The sequence below is a fragment of the Salminus brasiliensis genome, chromosome 25 (genome assembly GCF_030463535.1).
Source record: "Salminus brasiliensis chromosome 25, fSalBra1.hap2, whole genome shotgun sequence".
NCBI classification, from domain to species: domain Eukaryota; kingdom Metazoa; phylum Chordata; class Actinopteri; order Characiformes; family Bryconidae; genus Salminus; species Salminus brasiliensis.
This window is the reverse complement of record NC_132902.1, coordinates 5675511-5701907: the sequence shown is the minus strand read 5'-3', so window position 1 is coordinate 5701907 and position 26397 is coordinate 5675511. Positions and strand designations below refer to the sequence as shown.

Here is a 26397-nt window from a genome sequence, read left to right as displayed (position 1 = left end):
CAATTAGATGAGATTCAATTTGTATTTACCTGAAAAGAGTTGAAGAAGAGCTCACAGTACATGCGCATCTCCCAGCCCAGGCCAGTGAATGTGTGTGGCATTCCCACAAACACAATGTAGTGCACTCCAAACACCAGCACCAATACCAGGGTGGACTTGGCCAGCTTCCTGTACAGAGAGACAGAGAGAGAAAGGGAGGGATGGTGGGGGAGGGGGTAACTATGAAAATATGAATATTATAATAGAAATAATGAATCATTGCTCAGTGGTGGTTTTCATCTTGCAGTGTAGCTTCTGAATTGATCTTTTTTTATGAAAAATATTTAATGACACTATTTTCTTTTTTTTATTTACTATTTTTTTTAGTGTTGTGTTTTATATTTATGTTTGTTTCTGCAATACTTTCCCACCTTTGCGTTCATCTTTTTTGCTTGCATGTACCTTGCGTGTCCCATTTTTTCTCTATATATCACTAGCTTGGCTCGTCTTTGTCACAATAGCATTAGCACTAGGTGCTAAGATCACCTGTTCTTTTTCTTTTTTTAAATGTTTTTGTTTCTCTTCAGTCTTGAGAAATGGTTTCCTAGAAGTTCACACAATCCTGGTCCTCATGCTGACTGTCAACCCAAGCCGCCGCCCACAGGCCCAAATAAGGACTTCCCCCTTTATTCATGTTCGTTTGGTTCATGTGTTTCACCTGGGACTGGGGGTACTTAAGGAGCCTCAACTCCATGGTTCAAGGCTGAGAATTGTATAGTTTGGAACCTTGAGGTCGCTTGAGAGGTTCCCCATACGACTAGAGGTGTGTTATGGCCAGCTTTGGCTCGGTATCCGCGTTCAGGAGCAGGTCACCCTGCTAACCACATTATCAGCGAGGCTCGCTCACTCACTGTTAGGATTCACTGGCTACCCACGTCCCAGCAAGGCGACCCACGCTCGCAGCAGCACACTGTCGTTTCAGGTTGGGTCGGCCTTGCCGTTTTGTCTAGCTGCTGGTTCCCCAGCTCTCCTTGTCTATGAATTGAGCGCTGCTGTAGTGCCCACTCAGCTCCCAACTCCTCACAGTCTTAGGTCTGTTATGTTCGCCATTTGTGTTGTCATGATTTTGTTTTTGCCCTTTCATTGCTGCTTGTGTTTTTCATACTCTTAAATAAACCTTCTTGCTTAGATCTCCATCTCTGCGAGTGTTCATCCCATCTTGGTCTGGCCTAGCACTGGCCTGACACTGTAGTTTGTTATACTGAACAAACTTAAAACTTTAAGACTAACATTAGGATATTAAGAGATTGTATCACCCACACTTACTGTAAAATAAATTGAAAGCAGACATTTTACTGCTGATAGTTTAGCTTTGCTTCAGTTAGCCCAGTAGTGAAACTTGAGAAACGAAAGAGAGCAGGAATGATGATTGAGCCCCCAGGACAGGAACCCGTTCAGATGAATTAACCATAAGAGCTTAATTTAGTGACCCTCTTCTGTGATCTGGGAATATGTGCTTTCAAGTGCTTTAATCCAACACACCAGCAAGCCCAAATCCATCAGCTAGCCTCACCCTCACCAACTCATCTGGGCTGTTGTAACTGAATCCATTAGCAATTCAATTACACCTTTAATGAGGTCAGAGCCTGTGGAATAGCATAGGGTAATCTTAATATATATATACACACACTTAATGGTCATTATTAGGTATACCTGCTTATTAAACCAAATAACCTCCAATGGCAAATCATGTGCCAGAATGCAGACATGCTGAAAAGTTGCAGTTGCAGCTGAACAAGACATTAGAATGTACAACCTGCATGATTCTTGGCATTGTATAATATTTTTGTGCTGTCACAAACACTAAGGCCTTAAAAGTGCCTTAGAATGGAGACCTGTATTTATCTTGAAATAGTTGAATGGGTTTATCCATGTAAGTGACAAACAATGAAACACAGTTTTCTCTTCATTGACGTGAAAGACCTGCACAAACAAAACAGAGTTGTTAAACAGTCCAATTCCACAACCCTGCACCCTGTAACTATCTAGTCTAGGCTAAAAAGGCTAATAGCTACCATAGGCTAACAGGAGAAAGTACCACTATGTGGGTATCTATGTGAGCCGGCGCTAGTCTAAAAGCTAATGCAGCTGACTGGCTTCAACCTCCTTCTATTCTGTAAAACAAGTAAAACTAAATTAATAATAATTAAATTGTTGGAACTGTGCTAAAATGCTAGGCTATGGTTTGTGGCTCCTGTGAGCTGCTGCGGTGACATACTCCAGCCATAAAAGCAAAATCAGCTTTATTCTGAGTCAAAATAGCAGGGTTGTAATTAGGCTTGTAAAATTTTAGCATTTGTCACCCCTAACAAAGCCGGGAGAGGAAATACACTTAATACTATAATTAATACCTAAAATAGTGAATAATATCCTGCGAGTACGTCCGCCTCTGTCTTGTGACAAACCGTGACAGAAGACTAGACCCAAAAAGTATGGATGTGGCGGATAATCCCTGGGCCAGATGTGCCCTGAGACGGACCCCCCTAGCTTTGAGGTTAGCCTTTCAAAGGACAATATAGGCAAGGCTAACCAGGGCGCCCACCTCTGTTCCTGTCTCGGTGGTCTGCCCGCCTCTGTTCCTGTCAAGGCAGTGGCATCTGCGCCTACTACCAGGCCAGCAGTACCAGCTGCCCCTGTGTCTAGTTCTGTTCCAGCAGTGGTGTCTAAGACTGCCCCTAGGCAAGCAGTGCCAGCTGTTCCTGTGAAGGCGGTGTCTACCGCCCCCGCCCCTGCAATGACGACGCCCCCCGTGTCGGTCCCTGCGATGATGAAGCCCTCCGGGTTCAGTCCCTGCGATGACGAAGCCCTCCGGGTTCAGTCCCTGCGATGGCGTCGGCGCCCTTTGCGTCCATTCCTGCGATGGCGACACCCACCACGTCCGTACCTGTGACAGCGGCGCCTGCTGCTTCTGCTCAAGTGTCGGCTCCCAGGTCATCTACTCCTGTGCCGGCGACTCCCTGGCTTCTGTCATGCCTGCCCCTGTTGTCATGTCTGCCTTTGTTTGGGTTTGCCATGTGCGGCTAGGAACATGGCTCTCTCGTCTTCCCTAGCCATGCCTGTCCATTAGTGTTCCACCAGTGTCTCCTTTGTAGCCACGCCCCCTTGTTAGTCCCAGGTGTTCCCAGGAGTCTCTTGTTAGTGTCTGTATAAGTACCTCTTTGTTTCAGTCGTCTCTTGTCTGGTCTTGTGCATGTGTGTGCGCTAATGTTCCTGCGTATGTGTTCATGCCAGTTCACAGTTTGTAGATTTGGCCTGTTTATGTGAGTCTTGTGTTCTTTATTTTGCTAAACTTTGTGCTTGTTTGGTTTCTGTTTCCTTGTCTTGTATTTTAACATTGTCCTGCGAGTACGTCCGCCTCTGTCTCGTGACAAGCAGTTTGAGACATTTTTGGGCAAGAGATAAAAGTCTGCAGTGTTACTACCCAGTTCTGTGTAGGGAACTAGTGTGAACAAGTATGTGCTCTGAGATGAACCGCATGCACACACACTAATCACTAGTCTCGTCATGTCTTTATAGCAAAGACAATTAGCTCTCATCTATTCATTATGCAACCCCTAAGGTGACATAGTTGATATTTTTAATAAGGTGTGACAATAATATAAAGAGGCCACAAAAGTTTCGATTGACCACAAAACATATTGAGGACACAAATGAAGGTTCCAGTGTCAAAAAAATGATATATTGATGGCATAAAATATTAATTCTTATGTATAACATGTACAAATGAAACAAAAATGCCCTATGATTAAGCCTAATGGTACCCCACTGGTAACCTCATGGTGTTTGGAGGAGTCAATGGTTAAAGTTAAAATCAATTTACAGGCTTCACTTCAAATTAGTTTGATAATTTATCTTCCAACTCTGCTCTCCTTTTAAGACACTGTAAAAAATGCCCATTATTGTGCAAGGAAAGCGGTAAGTAATGGGACGAATTGCCTGATCCGCATCTCAGCTCTCAGAATGAGTTGGAACTTGATGTTCGCAGAATGTGAACACGTGGTGGTAATTTAAGCAAGATCTTTGCAATGCTATCAAAACAAAGCATGGTATAAGATCCTTAATGCAGGGCTGTCAAACTGGGTTCATTCCGGACCACAGCACAGCAGAGCTCCATGTTCTGCCTCATTAAACATACCTGAATCAACTCATCAGCCTTTCATGAGCTGAATACAAAGTGTTAGAAGAGGCAAAATTCTTATGTGCAGAGCCGTGGTCCCAAAAGTTGGGCAGTATATATTTGCATTTTGAAGTGGACTAATGTTTTTTACATCTCTAGCCCCTTCGTTAAAACAAAAACAGGAAAGATTTGGTTGGCCCCTTTAAGGTTTCCAATTCTAAGCCACATTCTGTAAGCCAAGTCCATCTGAGGTACTCCTCTCTACAAATATTTTCAGTCATTGTTAAGGCATACATATTAAGTATGCTACTTTGGTTGTGGAGAAAAATGTTCAAAAGCCTGTTTTTCAACCCTGTTATTTTGCATCAGAATGAAGCATGCTGTTGTTCCTTTCATGGTGGACTCATGGGGGGGGGGGGCTCAAAATGGCCCACAGCTGCATAGTTTAGCTTAGCTTAGCCTAGCCTAGCCAAGCCTGCACTGAACTCTCATTATTATCATTATTATGTCCCAGTAAATACAGCTCTCCTTTCTAGGGTCCTAGTTGGACGGGGTTAGTTGGGTAAATGTTATCAGGGATTCTCAGTGATTTTAGTCCCATTAAAAAATATAATGCAATGCAAATTGAATGTAAATATTTCAGAATGAGATAGAGGAGGATATTTCAGAATGAGATTCAGAAGAGGAGTTTTCCATGTGTTTCTCGAGTATGGAGACTCTTAAGTAGACAGTTCCTTCAAAGCTACAAAAACTAATATGTGCAATTACTGTCTCCTCTGGCCACCCGTTGTTACAGTGATAGAGAGACAGGATTAAGATTAAATGTAAGACTAATATTAAGATAATAACAATAGCTTTGACACTGAGTATAATCCCCAATTCCACCCACAGTTATTCTAAAAATGAGAAGATATTTTAAGGACTAAAGAGAGCTAAATCCCACAGCTGCACTGCCACAATGACTTTTAAAAAGTTCCACTTTACAAGTGATTGCAGTCTTCACAAAGTGTTCTTTTAGAGTCATGGCATGGTGATGAGGGCAGACTACTTGTGTAAATGTAAGAGAGCCTTTAGCTCCAAGGGTCTAAAGTTGAAGTTCCCCCCCCCCTAGTGTGGAATGAAATGTGGAACACATCAGAAATGAGACAAAAGTTTGACAGTCTGCAGAACTAAAGCCCACAGCAGTCCAGATGCCCCTCACTACTAAGAGATTTCTTTGCACATCTCTGACTCGTCTCTAGTGTTCATTCTGTATGTGTAACTCTCACTCTGCAATTATTAGCATGCAGAAGGGTGCCAGTGACATATGCTAGGCATATCTGCCAAATCATGTAAAATAAAAATCATTTATTAACTTTACATTCGACAAGCAATTATTATTAAAGCCCGTCTGTCTGTTTATTCATGCAATGATCTAATCTGCAAATCGCTTGGCAGCAGTGCAGAGCATAAAATCATGAAGAAATGGGCCAGCAGCTTCAGATAATATTCACATCAACTATCAGAATAAGAACATTTCTTTCCAGACCTGCTGACATGCAGCAGTTTTGCAGACGGAACCGCCGTGATTTGATAAGAGAGTTCAGCAAAAAAATGGCTAGACTGGTTGGAGCTGACAGGCTACAGTGACTCCACTGTGACAACCACTCACAGAGCAGAAAAGCATCCTTTAGGCAACCTTTAGACAGCAGAAGACCATGCCCGGTTCCACTTCTGGCAGCCAAGGACAGAAAGCTGAGGCTGCAGTGCAGAGGCACAGGATCATAAAAACTGGACAGCTAAAGAGTGGAGAAATTTTTTGTGATTTCTGCTCGGGCACACTGCTCAGTTTTCTTATGTCATCCTTACCTTTGTAAATATTTCAAAAAAATCAGAAAGACCCCAAACCTGTTAGAAATCAGTTTAGATGTCTACTTTTAGGCTTAAACTGTGGAAGCTGTTTTAGGTCAAAACAGAGTGAGGGGGCAGCTCTATGCAACAGGACTCCGTTAGGAGTTGGGGAAGAAATCATTTTGGAAGAAAAAAAATGAATGAGAAGGTGTCCCAATACTTTTGTCCATACAGTGCATTTTGTTGACATTTTTGTTTTGCATTTTCTGCATTTTACAGTCTCTCTGTCTTTCTTTCCCCCTCTCTCTCACATACCCCACCTACTTCTCTTTTTCTCTGGCTATTTCCTCCCCCTTTTTCTGTCAGTTATGTGTATAACTTCAACTGTTTCTCTCATTGTCTTTGTATATCTCTCTATCTCTGTTTCCAACAAGCAGTCTGTATGCAATAGCAAAGGGAACAGTATTTTACAAAAGCAGGGCAGATTAAAATGAGCCTCTGTGTAAACGGAAAAGCTCCCATTACCAAGCAGCCTAGCTGAGAAACAGCTACCATTATTACATTCACTTCATCAATGGCTAAATGAGCAGTGTCATACCGCTGTCACCATGCAACAGTGTTCATTTTGTAATGAATACATGTTCTGTTTTATCTCTCACTGCACAGGACGTGCCCTCACAGCACACACTCAAAGCAGCAAAATGTCCCTTGAAGCGAGAGGAATGATGTTGTACTCATTACTTTATTACATCTATAACTGTTTGTTCCATAAAGGTACATCTACAATAAATTATGTAGAGAAAAAGTAAGCGAACCCTTTGAAATCCAAGAATTACCGGGATTTCTGCACTGATTACCAACAAAATGTGGTCTGATGATTAACCAAGACACAATTATAGACGAACACTCAAACAAAAGTCTAACTAAAGTCAAAGGTTAAACTGTTCATGTCTTTCACTGAGCACTTTGAGTAAACATCCACAGTGCAGGCTAGAAAAAGTAAGTGAACCTTTTTTGAAAAACTGCTAACTGGCAAAATGTGTTTGACACATTAAGGTAGAAGTGTGGGTTTAACTGGTGCTTTGTCCATTAAAGCCACACAAGTCTGGCTATGGCTTTGACAGGAAATCATGGCATGTTAGAAGATGACGTATTTCAAAAGACCAAAAGCTTTGCTTAAGACCTTTTTTTAAATGTGTGAACGCAAACGAGCCCAGACTCTGCGTTGGGTGCAGATTCAAGTGTATAAACATGGTAAAAAAAAGACCAAGTCAGAGTCTTGATCCTAACCCTATTGAGACGTTGTGGTTGTGCCCGCAAGGCTTCCCAGAAGTATTGATGAACAAAAACACATTTGCAGGGAGGAATGGACTAAAATTACATTTAAAAAACATTAAATTAACATTATATTAACATTAAATACTAAAACTAATATAACATTTGATTGTAGTTCATGTTTCTTTGTTCAGGAACAACATATACAGTACAATGGCATTAATACCATGTTCATGTTATTTACCTGTACTGCTTGCGTGTGTCATATCTGCCTGCGTTAGTCTCCCGGATCTTCGTGGCCAGAACTCGAACGATATTAACGAATAAAATAAAGTTGAGCTGGAAAGAAAAAAGACATTGATGACTTCAACTTTGGTCCACAGTTGATTCAACATTTCTTAAGAAACAAACACACTTCTTAAACTATGTCTGGAGCTATATTTCCATCCAAACGATTGGTAGATGTAGGCTACAGAAACAGAAATGATCTGTAATATTTAATCAGTGTTAAAACTTTATGCAGAGGTGAAGTGCTGTGTTCCTCTACTTAAGCAGATTATCTGTACTTTACTTGAGTTTTTCTGTCACTTAATACTTTCTAATTCTACTCCCTACATTTTGCAAGAAAAAATGTTACTTTTAACTCGCTAGATTTGTAAACAGGCTAGTTATTTTTAACCGTTTAATTGGTATTGCAGTTTCTAATCAGGCAGCTTATTGCGCAGGCTGCTGTTTGTGAATCTCAATCTGTGAAAGCTTCAGTTTGTGTAAAACAAATCAACTGAGCTGAGCTTTGGCTCTGTAGTCTTGTTTATGAAATGATCTTGGTAAAACTATTTAACTATTTACTGTGATGAACCACAAAGATAACAGATAACCTCTAACTGACACACTCATGTAGCCTCGTTAAACAGGAGTGGAGGGGTTGTGGTGTCAGTTTTTATTTCACTAGTTTAAACATGACTATAGTTTGATATAATTATGATGCCAAAGAAGTATAAGTGTTCAAATGAGATCTGAGTGAAATCACATGTTCAGGATGTCAGAACTGAGAACCAGATATTACCACATGTATTATCTGTGAGCTGAATATGAAACTGGGAAACTCTGTATTTTATTCATGACAGTTTTGGTTTTTCTGTACAAAGATTGGTTGATTTTACTTAAGTATAAGACTTGTGGACTTCTGCCACCTCTGCATGAACAACATTTGTGTAGTAAGTAAAGCATAGAAGTGTATGGTTTGCTGGAAACAAACACAGCCAGCATAGAGTTGGAGCCTGAGCTGGAATGAGGAGACGAGGTTGTTTAAAGGAAGACTGCCACTTTTCAGCTCTTACAAAGAGAGAATGCCAGAGAAAGCTGTAGTCTTTCGAAATGGAAAGAGCTCAAACAGCGCTGAGGCAAGAAATGGGATCTTTCACTTAACAACAGTGCAACAGTACAGTGTAATTCACAATATACATCAAATTAAAGATAAAAAATGTATGTTGGAACATTGCGTAAAGGCGATAAACATTGTTTTACCTTAACCTAAGCATCCTGTTTTGGGGCTGTTTTGCTGCACCAGGGCCTTGCCTGAATGCATTTTCTCACTTGTAATTTGCGCAGGTTATCAGTGGTGACGCAGCTAGTGCTCCCTGTGTTTTTGTCCATAATACAATAATCCTTAACCTTATAGAACTTCCTGTCAGTCATACATTCAAAGACTTTAGCTTTCTTCATTTTTTAACTCAATCAAAACCTGCCACCAGAAGAGTTACGAGATGTGTGTGTGTGTGTGTGTGTGTGTTTGACTATGCTTGGCACTGTAAAACTGATCAGTATGTTTTCTATCACTACATACAAGAACAACAAAGCTAGCTACACTGCAATAGTAAGCATGTGCACAGAAAGCAAATCAGTGTGCAAGTGCTTATTATTGACTGGGGGATCCAAGTGAAGCAACTCGAATGTGAGCTTTGTTCCTGTTCAGAGTCAAAATTAGGATTTATTGGCCATGTATGTTTGTCTATACAAGAAATTTGTCTTCGGTAACATGGTAGCTCACAATGGAAATTGAGAGATAATAAACCACAGACAAACACACATGTAAACACACTCACTCACGCATACATCTGCAAATTAAAAAGGTATTCGCTTTTCACTGTGTGTCCCTTTTTTTTAACACTGAAATGAGAAACAAAAAGAAATAGAATGTCAATAAAATACAGTATGAGACATCTGTTTGCTTGATCAGAATGGTAGCTGGTGATTCAAAAAATGCCTTTCATGTTTGAGATTAACCTGTCTACTATAAACTAACTTGTGATTACAGAGGAGATTAACCTGTCTATTATAAACTAACTCGTGATTACAGAGGAGATTAACCTGTCTCTTCTATAAACTAACTCATGATTACAGAGGAGATTAACCTGTCTCTTCTATAAACTAACTCATGATTACAGAGGAGATTAACCTGTCTACTATAAACTAACTCGTGATTACAGAGGAGATTAACCTGTCTACTATAAACTAACTCGTGATTACAGAGGAGATTAACCTGTCTACTATAAACTAACTCATGATTACAGAGGAGATTAACCTGTCTCTTCTATAAACTAACTCGTGATTACAGAGGAGATTAACCTGTCTCTACTATAAACTAACTTGTGATTACAGAGGAGATTAACCTGTCTACTATAAACTAACTCGTGGTTACAGAGGAGATTAACCTGTCTACTATAAACTAACTCATGATTACAGAGGAGATTAACCTGTCTCTACTATAAACTAACTCGTGATTACAGAGGAGATTAACCTGTCTACTATAAACTAACTCATGATTACAGAGGAGATTAACCTGTCTCTACTATAAACTAACTTGTGATTACAGAGGAAATTAACCTGTCTACTATAAACTAACTCGTGATTACAGAGGAGATTAACCTGTCTACTATAAACTAACTCGTGATTACAGAGATTAACCTGTCTACTATAAACTAACTCGTGATTACAGAGGAGATTAACCTGTCTCTACTATAAACTAACTTGTGATTACAGAGGAGATTAACCTGTCTACTATAAACTAACTCGTGATTACAGAGGAGATTAACCTGTCTACTATAAACTAACTTGTGATTACAGAGGAGATTAACCTGTCTCTTCTATAAACTAACTCGTGATTACAGAGGAGATTAACCTGTCTACTATAAACTAACTCGTGATTACAGAGGAGATTAACCTGTCTCTTCTATAAACTAACTCGTGATTACAGAGGAGATCAACCTGTCTACTATAAACTAACTCGTGATTACAGAGGAGATTAACCTGTCTACTATAAACTAACTCATGATTACAGAGGAGATTAACCTGTCTCTTCTATAAACTAACTCATGATTACAGAGGAGATTAACCTGTCTCTACTATAAACTAACTCGTGATTACAGAGGAGATGAACCTGTCTACTATAAACTAACTCATGATTACAGAGGAGATTAACCTGTCTCTTCTATAAACTAACTCGTGATTACAGAGGAGATTAACCTGTCTACTATAAACTAACTCATGATTACAGAGGAGATTAACCTGTCTCTACTATAAACTAACTCATGATTACAGAGGAGATTAACCTGTCTCTACTATAAACTAACTTGTGATTACAGAGGAGATTAACCTGTCTACTATAAACTAACTCATGATTACAGAGGAGATTAACCTGTCTACTATAAACTAACTCATGATTACAGAGGAGATTAACCTGTCTACTATAAACTAACTCGTGATTACAGAGGAGATTAACCTGTCTACTATAAACTAACTCGTGATTACAGAGGAGATTAACCTGTCTCTACTATAAACTAACTTGTGATTACAGAGGAGATTAACCTGTCTACTATAAACTAACTCGTGATTACAGAGGAGATTAACCTGTCTACTATAAACTAACTGGTGATTACAGAGGAGATTACCCTGTCTACTATAAACTAACTCATGATTACAGAGGAGATTAACCTGTCTACTATAAACTAACTCGAAATTACAGAGGAGATTAACCTGTCTACTATAAACTAACTTGTGATTACAGAGGAGATTAACCTGCCTACTATAAACTAACTCGTGATTACAGAGGAGATTAACCTGCCAACTATAAACTAACTCGTGATTACAGAGGAGATTAACCTGTCTACTATAAACTAACTCGTGATTACAGAGGAGATTAACCTGTCTCTTCTATAAACTAACTCATGATTACAGAGGAGATTAACCTGTCTACTATAAACTAACTCATGATCACAGAGGAGATTAACCTGTCTCTACTATAAACTAACTCGTGATTACAGAGGAGATGAACCTGTCTACTATAAACTAACTCGTGATTACAGAGGAGATTAACCTGTCTACTATAAACTAACTCGTGATTACAGAGGAGATTAACCTGTCTACTATAAACTAACTCATGATTACAGAGGAGATTAACCTGTCTCTACTATAAACTAACTCATGATTACAGAGGAGATTAACCTGTCTCTTCTATAAACTAACTCATGATTACAGAGGAGATTAACCTGTCTACTATAAACTAACTCATGATTACAGAGGAGATTAACCTGTCTACTATAAACTAACTCATGATTACAGAGGAGATTAACCTGTCTACTATAAACTAACTCGTGATTACAGAGGAGATGAACCTGTCTACTATAAACTAACTCGTAATTACAGACGAGATGAACCTGTCTACTATAAACTAACTCATGATTACAGAGGAGATTAACCTGTCTCTACTATAAACTAACTCATGATTACAGAGTAGATTAACCTTTCTACTATAAACTAACTCATGATTACAGAGGAGATTAACCTGTCTCTACTATAAACTAACTCGTGATTACAGAGGAGATTAACCTGTCTACTATAAACTAACTCGTGATTACAGAGGAGATTAACCTGTCTACTATAAACTAACTCGTGATTACAGAAGAGATTAACCTTTATCTACTATAAACTAATTTGAGATTACAGAAGACATTAAACCACCACCTCCAATAATCTACATTTTTATTTAATTTTTTTCATCTTGAAGAGTTTAGTTTCAACCCAAACTTTGTATAGGTGTGCCACCTGGACTGACATAGAGCCATTTCTACTAGATCAAGGTTGAAATCTGCAGGTAGATCTCCAGAGACAAAAGTCTGCTACCACATACAAAATGCCACAAGTCTAGGAGTGTAAAGGCTGGCTGTAATGTATGCAATGTGCCACAATATAATTTTTTAACTAACTAAGCGTGGATAGAAATCAGACTTAATTTTTATCCTACATTAGCTGAGGCTACCAGAAGCACAGGGGCGGCAGGCATTTGACCATCAAATTTTTAAAGCACACAGCAGATTCCCCATCACCTCTTAAATAAAGCTGGGGGTGGAACAACAGACAGTCAACCTTCATTTCAGATGGGGGTGGGACAACAGACAGTCAAAATCAGGAGCAGAACCAATCAAAACCTTCATTTTAGCTGGGAATAGGACAACAGACAGTCAACCTTCATTTTAGCTGGGAGTGGGACAACAGAGTCAAAATCAGAGGCAGAACCAATCAAAACCTTCATTTTAGCTAGAGGTGGGACAACAGACAGTCAACCTTTATTTCAGCTGAAGGGGAACAACAGGTGGGTGGAAGGATGGATGGATATATGGATGGATGGAACAACAGGTGGGTGGAAGGATGGATGGATATATGGATGGATGGAACAACAGGTGGGTGGGTGGATGGACACTTAAATTTAGCTTCCAACAGCATAACACAGTAGTACACTATAGGAACAGGTACAGACAGAACACTGGTGCAGATACACATAATAAAACAATTCATGAAATTACGAAGAAAGTACCAAGTAGAAAGAACCAAATAAAACCTGAACAATTGCACCAGTACGTCTTCATGCTGGTGATGTTCAGATTTTGATGCTTAAACTCCATACGCTCCTTACTGTGTCAGTGGTTTGCAATGTTTTCTTTTAGCATTTTTAGCACTGGTCTATTCCATTTTACAATCACTGCCGAAAAGTGATGCTATAATTGCACAGCAGTAGACGGAGTTTATCTCATTGGCGTTCCATAACTCATTAAACCCCTTTACAAAGGCCTACACTTAGGTTCTTTACCCTCATAATACTCATAATCAACATTAAAATAGAACCCTGTGGGAAGCACAAAATATGCTAAAGTGTTACCAAATACACAATATGCTTTTCAAATCATATCAGGGATATCATTAGTGCTTAATAAACACTGATCAGCTGCAGGTTTCATTACAAACAGTGTAATTAGACTGGATTAATTAGACGAAGTTCAGCAGATGTTGAGTAAAATCAATGTATTCAGTACAGGAGATTTTCTGAATAGTAGTTTTTAAGAATCTGTCGCTACTGATGTATTTCGTCCGTGATTACATATATTGTGATAAATATCATGTATCGTGAAAATGTCAAAAGGTTAAACACTTCCAAGCATACCGAACGGACCCATGTTTAAACAGTCTCTCACACGCCAAAATGCTTTTTACTTTAAATTACAGCTTACAAAGCTGCTGAAGAAAGAGTGCTTTTTGCTTATGTGTTAATACTCTAAAGCAAAAACTGATATTTGCAGGAATACAGAATATAATATAGGTGCAGAATATATAAACACACAGGATGTTGTCATGTGAATTTATACAGAAAGTCTTTATTTTCAATTTAAATATGTGGCTTTAAAAGACAAGTAATTCAAAAGTAAAAATGTTACATTTTTTGCAGAAGTAATCTGCAGTGGAATATATTTTAAAAGTAACCCCTGCAACCGTGGGTATTTGTTTAGTGAAGCTATTAATCAAAGCTATGCACACCAGATGCAACTTTTCTGAAATCTGACAAAAGTATCGGGACACGTAGTCATTCATTTCACTGCTAGTTTCACTGCTCCACAGCTCAATGCTAGGGGCTTTATACCCCTCTAGCCCACACCTGGCATTAGACATGGTGCCAATAGGTTCATGTTTATCTGCCCCAGAGTTTTATTGGCCATACTTCTCTACAGGGACTAGACAAGCTGTGTGTGTGCATTTAAACATCTGTGTCAGATTTGCACATGCAGTGTATATTCAGCCACTGGCCACACAACTGCTTAACATGGAGTAGCAAGCCACTGGTAATGCCATGGTCCTTACAGAAGTGTAAATTATGATATTTTGCCAACAGCTTTTTTGATATGTGAAAGAACAGAGTTCCATCCAGGGGCTGAAACTTTGTGAGCACTTTTGCACACAGCTTGGAACAGTATGAGATTCACTTTCGGCTGCTTTTCAGACACATCCTGTACCACAGACTTAAATGCAATGCAGCCGATGGCAGTCCAGCAACACTAGGCTTATCTAGTTTGTCTTGTTTTTATTATAGCTAATAAATCCACACAGAGGTCTATTAGTATATCGTGTTAGGTCTATTATACTGTAACTACTGCCCAGGGGTCCTGAAACATGCTGCTTTGCCTTTGAATCTCCTGATGGATAGATAGGATAGGCACTATTACTAAAAATGTGATGTTGGCTGGCACAAGCATCTGTTAGCTGGTGCTGTGGAGCTGGGAACCCGGCACTTTTCTCATAGCGTATCGGCTGCCCGGCAATGCTGTATCGGCACTGTCCACTGTGAGAGACATAATCTAAAAAAATAATAATCTGGAATTCACAATGAATGATTTTTTAATAATTTATTTGTGTGTTACTGCTGCAAAGAAGTATTTGAACACCTGCCAATCAGCAAAGATTCTGGCCCTCAAAGACCTGTTAGTCCGCCTCTAAAAAGTCCACCTCTACTCCACTAATTATTCTAAATTAGAAGCACCTGTTTGAGGTCGTTAGCTGCATACAGACACCTGTCCACCCTACACAATCAATAAGACTCCAACTACTAACATGGCTAAGACCAACGAGCTGTCCAAAGACACCAGAGACAAAATTGTAGACCTCCACAAGGCAATTGCCAAGCAGCTTGGTGAAAAAAGATCAACTGTTGAAGCAATTATTAGAAAATGGAAGAAGCTAAACATGACTGTCAATCTCCCTTGGACTGGGGCTCCATGCAACAGCTCACCTCGTGGCGTATCAATTATCCTAAGAAAGGTGAGGAATCAGCCCAGAACTACACGGGAGGAGCTGGTCAATGACCTGAAGAGAGCTGGCACCACTGTTTCCAAGGTTACTGTGGGTAATACACTAAGACGTCATAGTTTAAAGTCATGCATGGCACGAAAGGTTCCCCTGCTTAAATCAGCACACGTCCAGGCCTGTCTTAAGTTTGCCCATGACCATTTGGATGATCCAGATGAGTCATGGGAGAAAGTTCTGTGGTCAGATGAGACCAAAATAGAACTTTTTGGTCTTAATTCCACTCGCCGTGTTTGGAGGACGAAGAATGATGAGTACCATCCCAAAAACACCATCCCTATTGTGAAGCATGGGGTGGAAGCATCATGCGTTGGGGGTGTTTTTCTGCACATGGGACAGGACAACTGCACTGTAATAAGGAGAGGATGACCGGGGCCATGTATTGCAAGATTTTGGGGAACAACCTCCTTCCCTCAGTTAGAGCACTAAAGATGGGTCGTGGCTGGGTCTTTCAACATGACAATGACCCAAAGCACACAGCCAGAATAACCATGGAGTGGCTCCGTAAGAAGCACATCAAGGTTCTGGAGTGGCCTAGCCAATCTCCAGACCTAAACCCTATAAAAAATCTTTGGAGGGAGCTCAAACTCTGTGTTTTTTCAGAGAAACCTGGCTGATCTGGAGAAGATCTGTGTGGAGGAATGGGCCAAAATCCCTGCTGTAGTGTGTGCAAACCTGGTGAAAAACTACAGGAAATGTTTGACCTCTGTAATTGCAAACAAAGGCTACTGTACCAAATATTAACATTGATTTTCACAGGTGTTCAAATACTTGTTTGCAGCAGTAACACACAAATAAATTATTAAAAAATCATGTGATTTCTGAATTTTTGGGGGGGAGAACTTGCAAAGTCGCAGGGTCTTCAAATACTTATTTTCCTCACTGTATTGGAGGAGACATGTCCTTACCCTCCTATTGTTGGGAGCATTGCTAGAGCTAGGAGTAGCTACAAATGGGTGGGTTAATTGGCAGCACTAAATTGGGAGAAAATGGGGGGAAAAATTTGGTAAAAAAATTACATAAAAAAATAAGCACTTATGCCCCACTTATATCCTATTGTAATACATTTGGCCAGGTGTCAGGCTACAACCTGTGTACCGACCCTTGAGTGACCGCTAGTCATCAACGTGAATTAATTCAGTTGCTTTTGTTTCCCTGACAAACCGTAGGAGTTTACATGCTTTCATATAATTACAGTTTTCTGTTTGGCTCAGAGAGCAGGCGACTCGCGCTCTCTCTCTCTCTCTCTTGGGCCTGTGCCCAAATCTGGCGGAGGTGTTGTGTTCCACAAAGCCAATAATTATCTGGATAATGTTCACGTTAGCGTGCGCTTGTCCGTCACACGCAGATAAATATACCCTGTCCGCTGAATCAGTCAATCAGCCTTGCTCAATTATAGCAAACAGTCATTCCCAGAACAGAGTGTAGCCACAAATGCGCCCTTTTACACACGCTCAGATTCTAAATGCTACTGTAAAAGCATTAAAGCATGCTCAAATGGGAGGCTGAATAATAGTATTCATAATATTAAGGGAGTGGACTGCTGCTTCAGTTTCAGCACAAGCATGAAAGTTATTTATTTGATACACCTGACACCTTGCTCGTTTTATTAGCACTTAACTGGTGAATGCTCCAATAACCCCAATAATGTCTGGTGAGAGAAGGTCCTGTGGGTGTCTCTCTTGAAGACGGAGTAGAAGGTTTAAATGATTTGAATAAAACAAGCTTTTTATGGATTTGATACAATAAAGGCCAGAGCTGACATGATTAGATTTAGACCTGATTGAATATTAATTTAAGAATTTTTTATAGCCTTATCTCTAAAACCTATGATTGGCTGTAAGTGCAATGCAAAATATTAATCAGGAAAAAAACAATGTATACATACACTCATCAGGGACAGTACATAACTTGAACACTTCAAATAAACCACTAAAAGGCCAAGTTGTTACTATCAACTGTAAGTCATCTAAGACTAAGACATCTAATGATGGATGCTGCTCACATGGTGAATAAATCTGTGAATATTTTATTAACTCCTTCCTTCCTAGGTCCTTGATTTTGCCAGGTTTGTAGCTCAAAATCAAATCTCACTAAACAAAGTCACAGAGGTGAATAGCAAGTGAATCCACATGAGGTACAGATCAAGCAAACTCATGTAAATAGGAAATGAAAGATTCAACTTTCTAAAGGCAGTTAATGGCTACAAATTTCTTACAATTCTGACAGCTAATTTTTGTGTGTTCCGGGTACCTCTATGATAAGTGTTTCTGATGAAAAATAATAATAATGTAGCTGAAATTACATATTCTACAGAAAATAGATATTCTCTGAAATTGACGTTATAACTGTAAAGAGTGAGTTAAATTTCGGTTTTAAATTAGACTTAATTATTTTATGTAAAATTCAAGCTGATTGTATAAAACTGGATATAATAACCAATTATGCACAGGGAAGGAGTCATTTACACAATATTTTGTGTATAAATTGTGCCTACAATGTGCATTAAGCATTACGTATAGTGAAACATTAATTTGATTATTACTTTTTGTAAAAATGATTCAATAAAGATTTCAATAAAAAACTTATTAAAGAAAAATAGTGAGATTTATCTGGAATATTCAAAATGTACCTCCAATTCTACAATGGCCCATTGTGCAAACATTCATTGTAGCTAATAAGTGTGATGTGTATTAGAAGTTACATTCTGAATATGTTAGAAGTCTATTTAGTCTCTAAATATGAATCATGTATGCTTACACTCAGTGAAATTACATGACATGATGCAGGACTTTTTCTGCGTTTCTGTTCCTTTCTAACTAAGTACCCTTTTTAACAAAGGTCATGCACAGCTCATGCACATTAGAAGCTAACACTGTGCTGCTGAAAAATCTGACCAAAAGCAAGAAAGAATGTATATGATGAAAAGTATAGGGCCAAGGACTGATCCTTGAGGAACACCCTGTATAAGACAGAATTATTCAATAAAACTTCTGCAATTTACATTTAGCCTACGGTACAGTCTATGACAACAGGAATGCACCAGTTTCAGGGGGGAAGAGGGAAGGAAAATCTCTGAACATGGGGAACATGGGGAAGTTCTGATGGGGAGTTTGCAGTGATTTTAGTCCCATTCAAATTTTTCAGTTATGGACTGCGTGCTCCTGTGTCAGTAAGGATTCCGCTGTATTTACCTGCTGTAAAACGAGCCATGAAAATAACCTCAGGTTAGATTAGTTCCATGCGAATCGAAATGTGGGGAAATATTCCATCATGTCCCACAGAAAAGTATGGAGTATGGAGGCAAGGAGGCAATGAATTTCATAGCACGTGGCACTGATACTGATACTGATACTACTCAAGTTTGTGGCAAACCTCAAATTTCTTAAAGGTGTGATGCTGCTGGCAGCTATAGGCAAGTCATTGCATGGCGTAGCCTATAGCCTGTTATAAACATATAAAAGTCTTATAAACATGTAGCTGCTAATTTTAAGTAATAAAGTTTCGTTATTACAATAAGTTACATAGTTAGTGCGGCAGTGTGTTAATTGAGTAAAAAAGGTAAAGGTGCATGTATCTGTTACTGTACTATGTACAGTGAAATGTGTCCTCTGCATTTCACCCATCTGTGGTAGTGAACACACACACACACGTGAACTAGGGGCAGTGAGCACACACACACACACACACACACACACACACACACACACACACACACACACACACACACACACACAGCGGGCAGCCAACTTCAGCACCCAGAGAGCAGAGAGAGTGAAGGGACTTGCTCAAGGGCCAATAGTGGCAGCTTGCCAAGCCCAGGTATTGAACTCACAACCCTGTTGTCAATAGCTCTGCGCTCTAACCGCTGAGCCACCACTGCCCTGGTGTTTTGCCCAGATTTCTTGCAGACCTCCTGCAGTAAAAATACATTACTCCACCTTTACATGTAAAACTAATCCCATCCTTATATGGCTTGATTCTTCACTGAGTTTCTCAAATGCATAGAACATCATACAGAAGACTTTCCAGAAATCTGGATCTTCAAGTATAATTATTATTGTGAAGTTCTAACAAAAAGTTGCAAGTCTTGCAAAAAGTGAAATCCTTTCACACTACATTTTCTCAGAGGATTTAATGGATTGTGCAACAACCAAAAAAAAACCCCCTGAAAATAATGATTTGCGTCATCTCTCATGAAACACTTTCCATTACCACAGAAGGTTTCTTCTGTCCCTGATGCAGCTTCATTAGCCTCCTGGTCTTGTGCACAGCAGCGACACAGAAAACAATTACTTTTCTGCGAAAAAAATGACAGCACTGATGCTTCTCATTTTCCTTCTTATTTTCAAAAAGCTTTTTTGGACAATGTCATAAAACTAGCTGACTTGTTCCCTGACATTCGTAGCGCTTAATTTCTCTGACATTCAGTGAAAGAGCTGTACATGTCTCTTGGAACCAGATCAGGCCTTGTCGAACATGTGTTTACTTGCTTCAACTGTGGAAAAAACAGGGAGCAGAAGTGTGTGGCAAGAACGCCTTGGCAAATTTCTTATTGCCATGGTGACTTATACTGTGGACTCGAAAACAGACATTTTTCATTAAGTTTAGTTTGAATCAAAAAGTGGGTTCTACCTTGGGTCAATTTTATTCATACAGTGCTTTTCACAATCTGCCACAAAATAGTCTACAGAAATGTGTGTCCAGATTCATGATGAATAAAGTGAGGCAAAAAGCATAGATGTAAGGTGGAAAAAGCTAATTCTGAGCAAGCAAATATGTGTGTGTGTATATATATATATATATATATATATATATATATATATATATATATATATAGTTGCCTATTAGTATTTAGAGAGTATAAGATCCTTGAGGAACTTTTGGAGGTTTTTCAATTAAAACTTTGGAGGAACCTTTTAAAGAGCTTTGAGGAACCTTCAAGAAAAGATTTTTAGAAGAAAAAGGTTTGTTGAAGGTTCCTCAAACCACCTTAGAAGGTTCCTCCACAGCACAGTTTCAAACAGAAGAACCTCCAAATGTTCATCAAGGATCCTATATTTTAACAGCGTAGAGAACACAAAGACATGCACAAAACTCGTTCCACATGTTGATTTAATTTTACGACTGTAATGGTGGGCCATGGTCCACACAAAGACAACAACTGGGGCGCCCAGGAGACAGCCAGCGCTGTCCAGGGTGCTGAATTCACAGCATAAGCAGTTTAACACCACTGTCATGGACCATCACCGCACCATGTGTAGTAAGAAGACGGGACGTCGGCTGGCTCGCACTAATGAACCTTGGTGGCACGTCGGCGGGGAGGCTGATAAAAGGTGGCTGGGCTGGCCGTTCCCCTGAGCACTCCACCAACTTTCACTCTCTGTTCTGTCGCTAGCAGGCACTTCAACTGACTCCTTCTATCTACCTCAGCCTAGCTGCTGTCTTGTTTATGTAGTGAGACTCTCCAATTTGAGTTTGGTTTCCACTTCATTTAAGGCATTGTTTTCTGTTTCCTTTTCCACCCGTTTTCTGGTCACCTGCTGCCTACCCGCTCTGTGATGACCTGAAAGTGATGCCTCGTCTGTGTGTATGTTCCGCCAACACAATATTGATCACTGCCCCATGTCCAAACCTGTCTGGTAGCAGATGTTAATGAGTTAAAGTGGATTAAAGCCAACTAGCTCTCGTCTTGAATCTACAGTTTTAGGAAAAATCTTGAACTGGTCTATAACCTTTAACATTTAATGTAAACTTTAAAATGGTGAATTTCAAAAAGGTTCTCAACACTTATGCTCACTTACAATAATAGTGATTTAAAGGACCATCTCCCAGGGGGCTGAGTGAAGAGTGGAGTTACATTAGTGTGAGCCGTGGGGGTCTCATATGGAAATAAAAGGAAATCTTCAAGTCAACCGCAGACTACACTTATAAAACAACCTCAAGTTATTAAGTAACCTTGAGTTATTCGGTAATTGTGTGATTCATAATCAAAATAAATGTATTATTCATTTTAATAATCAAAAGATTACTCAACTATCAAAAGTCATTTGGTGCAGCTATAATGTCCAAAAGTGTTCTATGAAAGGGATGCAAAGGATTTCAGACACCACAAGCTGGAAAAAAGCACCTAATTTGTTAACTGTTAACCAAGTTACAAGACTGTTAACCAAGTTAACAGTTAACAGAAAAAAATCAGATCCAAACCAGATCCTTTGTCATATGTACATTTCTCTCCCAAATGTCATTGCATCTTTGTAATCCTTACAAAGACTTAAAAGTAAGTCTACTACTACTTAAACTTAAATACCAACCCCTTTACCAAAAATATTCTTTGCTGCTACCAAAGACATGTAGCTAACCTTATTTGACAAAGCTTGCAGGCTTGCTTTAGAAAACATACAGAGGTTGGAACACCACAGGTGTTGGTTTGTTTACCAACATAATAACAGCAAAGGGCATAATAACAGCAATTTCTGAAAATATAGTTCTGGTGATCTATAGTCATTAAACGTCCTGTCTGTAAATACTGAAACACTAGCTTGCTAACACTGCAAACTGATGCAACAACCTAAAGCATCTGATCTACAACCTAATATAAAATGTGGTCTGAAGTCACAAATATAGAGAAACACAAACTAATTAAAGTAACAACACACACACACACATACACACACAGTAGTACTGTTCATGTAAGTGAACCTTTTTGTTAATGACGTCTCCACGAACTAATTGGCAAAAGGCCAATTTTTCAATGAAGCTGAGATTGGAAGTGTGTGTTTCACAGCTGCTTTGCCCATTAAATGAAGGCACACAACACCTGGTTACTGACAGATCTGTTCTTCTCAAGAAGGATGTGCAGCATGTGCAACAACTTCTTGTTTCAAGTAATCTGAAGACAAACTGCCTACAAATGGAGAAAATTCAGGACTGTAGCTACTCTATCTAGGAGTGTGCATCCAATTAAGATCTTTTTAAGAGCACAACGGAATGCCTAAAAGAGATGAAAAAGAACCGAAAAGTAGCATAAATGCACAGCGCTGTTTGGAGAAAAAAGAACACGCCACCACCAGAAAGTCATAACACCTGACAATGTAGCAGCAGTCCATGAGCTCAAGCTTAAGCGTCAACAAGAAATCGACCAAAAAGGTTAACCCAAAACCAAAGAATAGCCCTACCAGTTTGTACAGATGTCCCTGAAGTTACTGAGTAATATGTCTAATTATAAAACGCCTTATTATAAGTGTATAATAAGCCTTGGAGTGTGAAGATATGTGTTTTGGAATGGCCAAGTCAGAGTCCAGATGCTACAGAATGACCTGAAGAGGCCTGGATTATAGAGGGGCGTCCTTGGAATACTGATGAACTGAAACACTTTTGCAGATGCAGAAAATGTTTGCTGAAGATGATTGCTGCTAAAGGGGGATCTACAGGTTATCAAATTCAATAGTTTGTCACTTTTTCTAGCCTGCCAGCCTGCACTGTGAGAGATTACAGAATGTGCTTAAAGAAAGACATGAACTGTTCATGTGTCATTAGTTTTGTTACATTGTGTTTGTCTATAATAGAGACTTACATTTTACTAGTAATCAGTTCAGAAATCCACGTAATTCCAAAGGGTAACTTATTTTTTAACGTTATGTATACTTTGAAGAGACAGGCAGCATAAAGCATAAAGCATTGCCTTAAAAACAAACAGGGTAAAAAAAAACAGATGTAATCAGATCATACAGAAAAGGCTTCATTGGTGAAAATAACCCATTGGTGAAACTTAAAATGTTCAGCATGTCTAAGAGAGTAGGGCAATATATATATGTATATATACATATATATATGTTTTTATATATAATCTGCTGTGACTCATGGCTGGTTCATAAAGGCTGAATGAGGGTGTTACCATTCAGCTCACAGTTACCCAGAACATAACGTCACATAATGTGCACAACAGAATACCCTTTAATAATCCTTTATTGTCACAACCTGCCACTAATCAGCCCAAACAGGTATGTATATATATATAACTGTGAGCTGAATGGTAACACCCTCATTCAGCCTTCATGAACCAGCCATGAGTCACAGCTGATTCAGACATCATCAACAGCCTTACTTACTCCAATGGCTGTCAGAATAGGAACTTGGTAAATCCACTTAATATTGCCTGCACTCAGTTCCCAGCATCTAAAACAGAGAATGTTAAAAAGTGAGAGCAAGATGGAGAGAGAGAGAGATAGAGAGAGATAGAGAGCACACGTTTAAATGCACCACACTGAGATCAATTTACTGCAGCTAATGAAATATTGCTTAAGTGGGTTCTGTATGTGTTAGGTGAGCTGCTTGCATGACTTTTGGTGCGTGAGTGTGTATGGCTTTATTAATTGTGTGAATGTGCATCAGTGTGTGTGTGTGTGTGTGCGTGTGTTTCTGAGCATGTGCCAAAAGAGCCTAAAGAACAGAGACACTCACCGTGCATCTGCCAGCGTTGCCCTGACAACAGCCCAAGCCGAAACAAAGAGGGCAGGAACGCCTGCAGTCACACACACAAAGCATGGAAATTGATCAAAAAGTCAATCTCAATATTTTATTGCATTGTGTTTATAGTACGTCTTTATTTCTGCTAGACTGGACATAACTACCCCGCCCCAGAGTCAACCATGAAGAACTATAAAACCAAATGAATGAATAAAGGTACTTTAATTAAGGAAATAAAAGTGAGTGAGCGCTAAACAGGTAAGACATAGTTACTCACAATTTACTTAAAGCAACACTATGTAGCATTTCTACTTTAATATAACTGCTTCTAAATCATGTTGGTCCTTCACTGACCTGTAATAGTGAGAATAGTGCTGCTGTCGTTACTGCTCTGTGCTAACTGTGGTGAAGCGGGCATGACTATACTGCCTCAGTCCACCTACTTCTTTCTGTATCTCTCAGCTTGTTCAGAAATACATGTGTGAAGCATGTTCCTTAGAGGTGGCTCAAAGTGCAAATCATATTTCCCGACTGTAGGGGGAGCCTAGGAGTAAAAAACTAATTCTCGCATAAAGCTGCTTTAATAAGATTTCTATTTTTGTGCTGTAAACCAGAGCTGGAAGTGGGCTGGTACTCACTAGTACACAGTACCGGCAGATCTACATTTTAGTCTTTGGTGTACAATGACTTCTTCTTACATAAAGCCAATTCCATGCGAGAATTAGCTGTACACTCTTTAAAAACAAAGGTGCTATGAACGGTTCTTTGAGCGATGCCATAAAAAGGAGAAGCTGTGGGTGAAGAACCTTTACATTATACATATATTATTATTATTATTATTATTATTATTATTATTATTATTAAAGCCCTCATCTAAATTCCAATGTCTGGCACAACCACTAAGGGCATCTCTGTCACATGATAGCCTGGAAAAGCCTGACCCAGACAGATGTTTAGGGCTTGTTCCTCCCCCATTGTTATATATCTTTGGAGATAGGTAGGAGGTGTGCATTTTTGATTTAGTTACCTTTTCTCATTTTGTAAATTTTGTTTCTCTCGGTTTCGTTTCTCTCTAAGTCTCTTTCAGGCCTGGGTAGTTGTGTTTTGATTTTGTTGTTCTGTTTGTTATTTTGGTGCATGCTCACCCCTAAAGTCAATTCCTCTATTGATTTACAAGAAATTTCATACTGGTTCATACTATACTCTACAGTGTCCGGTGTTTGATCTGGCAGAGGGTCTGGGAGAGACACAAAAGACTCTACTCTAATTTTCTATCACGGCCTGACGCTAGACCAGTCAAACACTTAACATTTATTAATGGGCAAAAATATAATATAAATATAAAGGGCAAAATATGGACAACATTATTGTAATACATGACACCACAATGAGCTTTTATAAAATATAAAAACACTGGACAACTGCGTGTATCATACACCCTTAAACATAAAGGTCCTACAGCTGGTTCTTTGAGTCATGCTGTAGAAGAACCACTTGAGAAGTGAAAGATGTAGGTTCTTCACATTCATGCCAGTGTAAAGGTTTTTAACACTCACACAACTCTATTTTGTTCTCACTGGAATCAAAAGTGGCATGTTATTATTAACATTATAGCATGTTATATTTAACAGTGGAATAAAGATACATGATCAAATATATAATGTTTTTAAATATATACATTAAAGTGTCTTTTTCTGTGCATTTTCCTGAGCTTAAAGACCCTGCCAGAAGCAACGACCCAGAAATGTTAAAAAAAGGCCTGTTCAGACACTTGTTGCCTGAATTCCATGTTGCCATTCAGCTTCTAAAAACAGGCTCCTTCCTTCCCTTCCTCTCAGCATTAGCACTTCAAAGCTGCCCATTCGGCTTCACAGAGAGATGCTGTGCACTGAGCAGAAGTTGCAAATAAATGAAGCCAATCAAAATGAACTGGTGGGAAATTCAGAGATATGGAGGCTGTATAAGGAGCTGTCAGTGAGGTCTACAAAACTAAGTCGGTGTGGACTAGATAGGGTAAACAGTGAGAATAATAAAAATGGAGGCTTCCTTATATATGCCAGAGAGTACAAATATAGGAAGAGAAGATCATATAAAAAAGATAATGAGAAAAGAGAATAGAAGAAAAAACCCAGGCTGGAAGGAAATTACTTTTGGACTGACATCTTTAACCTTGCTGTATGTCCATTGTATGTGTGTGAGAATATAAGAGGAAAAGAAAGTGTGAAAGTGCATTAGCTTCCTTTTGTAACGAGCTCCACTGGAGTTCTCAGCGCTTTACCAGATTGCACCGCTCGCACAAGCACAAGCATATTCAACAATTTCCCGTGCAAACATCTCAGAAAAAAAGGAAGAAAGAGAAAAGACAACAATGCAAAAAGCTAAACATCAGCTAAGGTACAAAGAGTACTGAAGTACACCACCATCCACTCAAACTTTCATCCTCACAGGCAATATGCTGGACTCGGGTCAGCAATTACAGT

At 39.3% G+C, this 26397-nt stretch overlaps 1 protein-coding gene across 2 annotated transcripts in view; it reads right to left on the bottom strand.

The window, feature by feature from the left end:
* Window positions 1–26397, bottom strand: part of pth2rb (parathyroid hormone 2 receptor b) — a 71741-nt gene that overhangs the window by 11358 nt on the left and 33986 nt on the right. For both annotated transcript variants that reach the window (XM_072671528.1, XM_072671529.1), the window contains exons 8-11: window positions 23912–23972; window positions 23560–23626; window positions 7506–7600; window positions 30–168 (exon numbers count right to left, since the gene is read on the bottom strand). In XM_072671528.1, the coding sequence (XP_072527629.1) occupies window positions 30–168; window positions 7506–7600; window positions 23560–23626; window positions 23912–23972 (362 nt within the window). The remainder of the gene's footprint in view (window positions 1–29; window positions 169–7505; window positions 7601–23559; window positions 23627–23911; window positions 23973–26397) is intronic.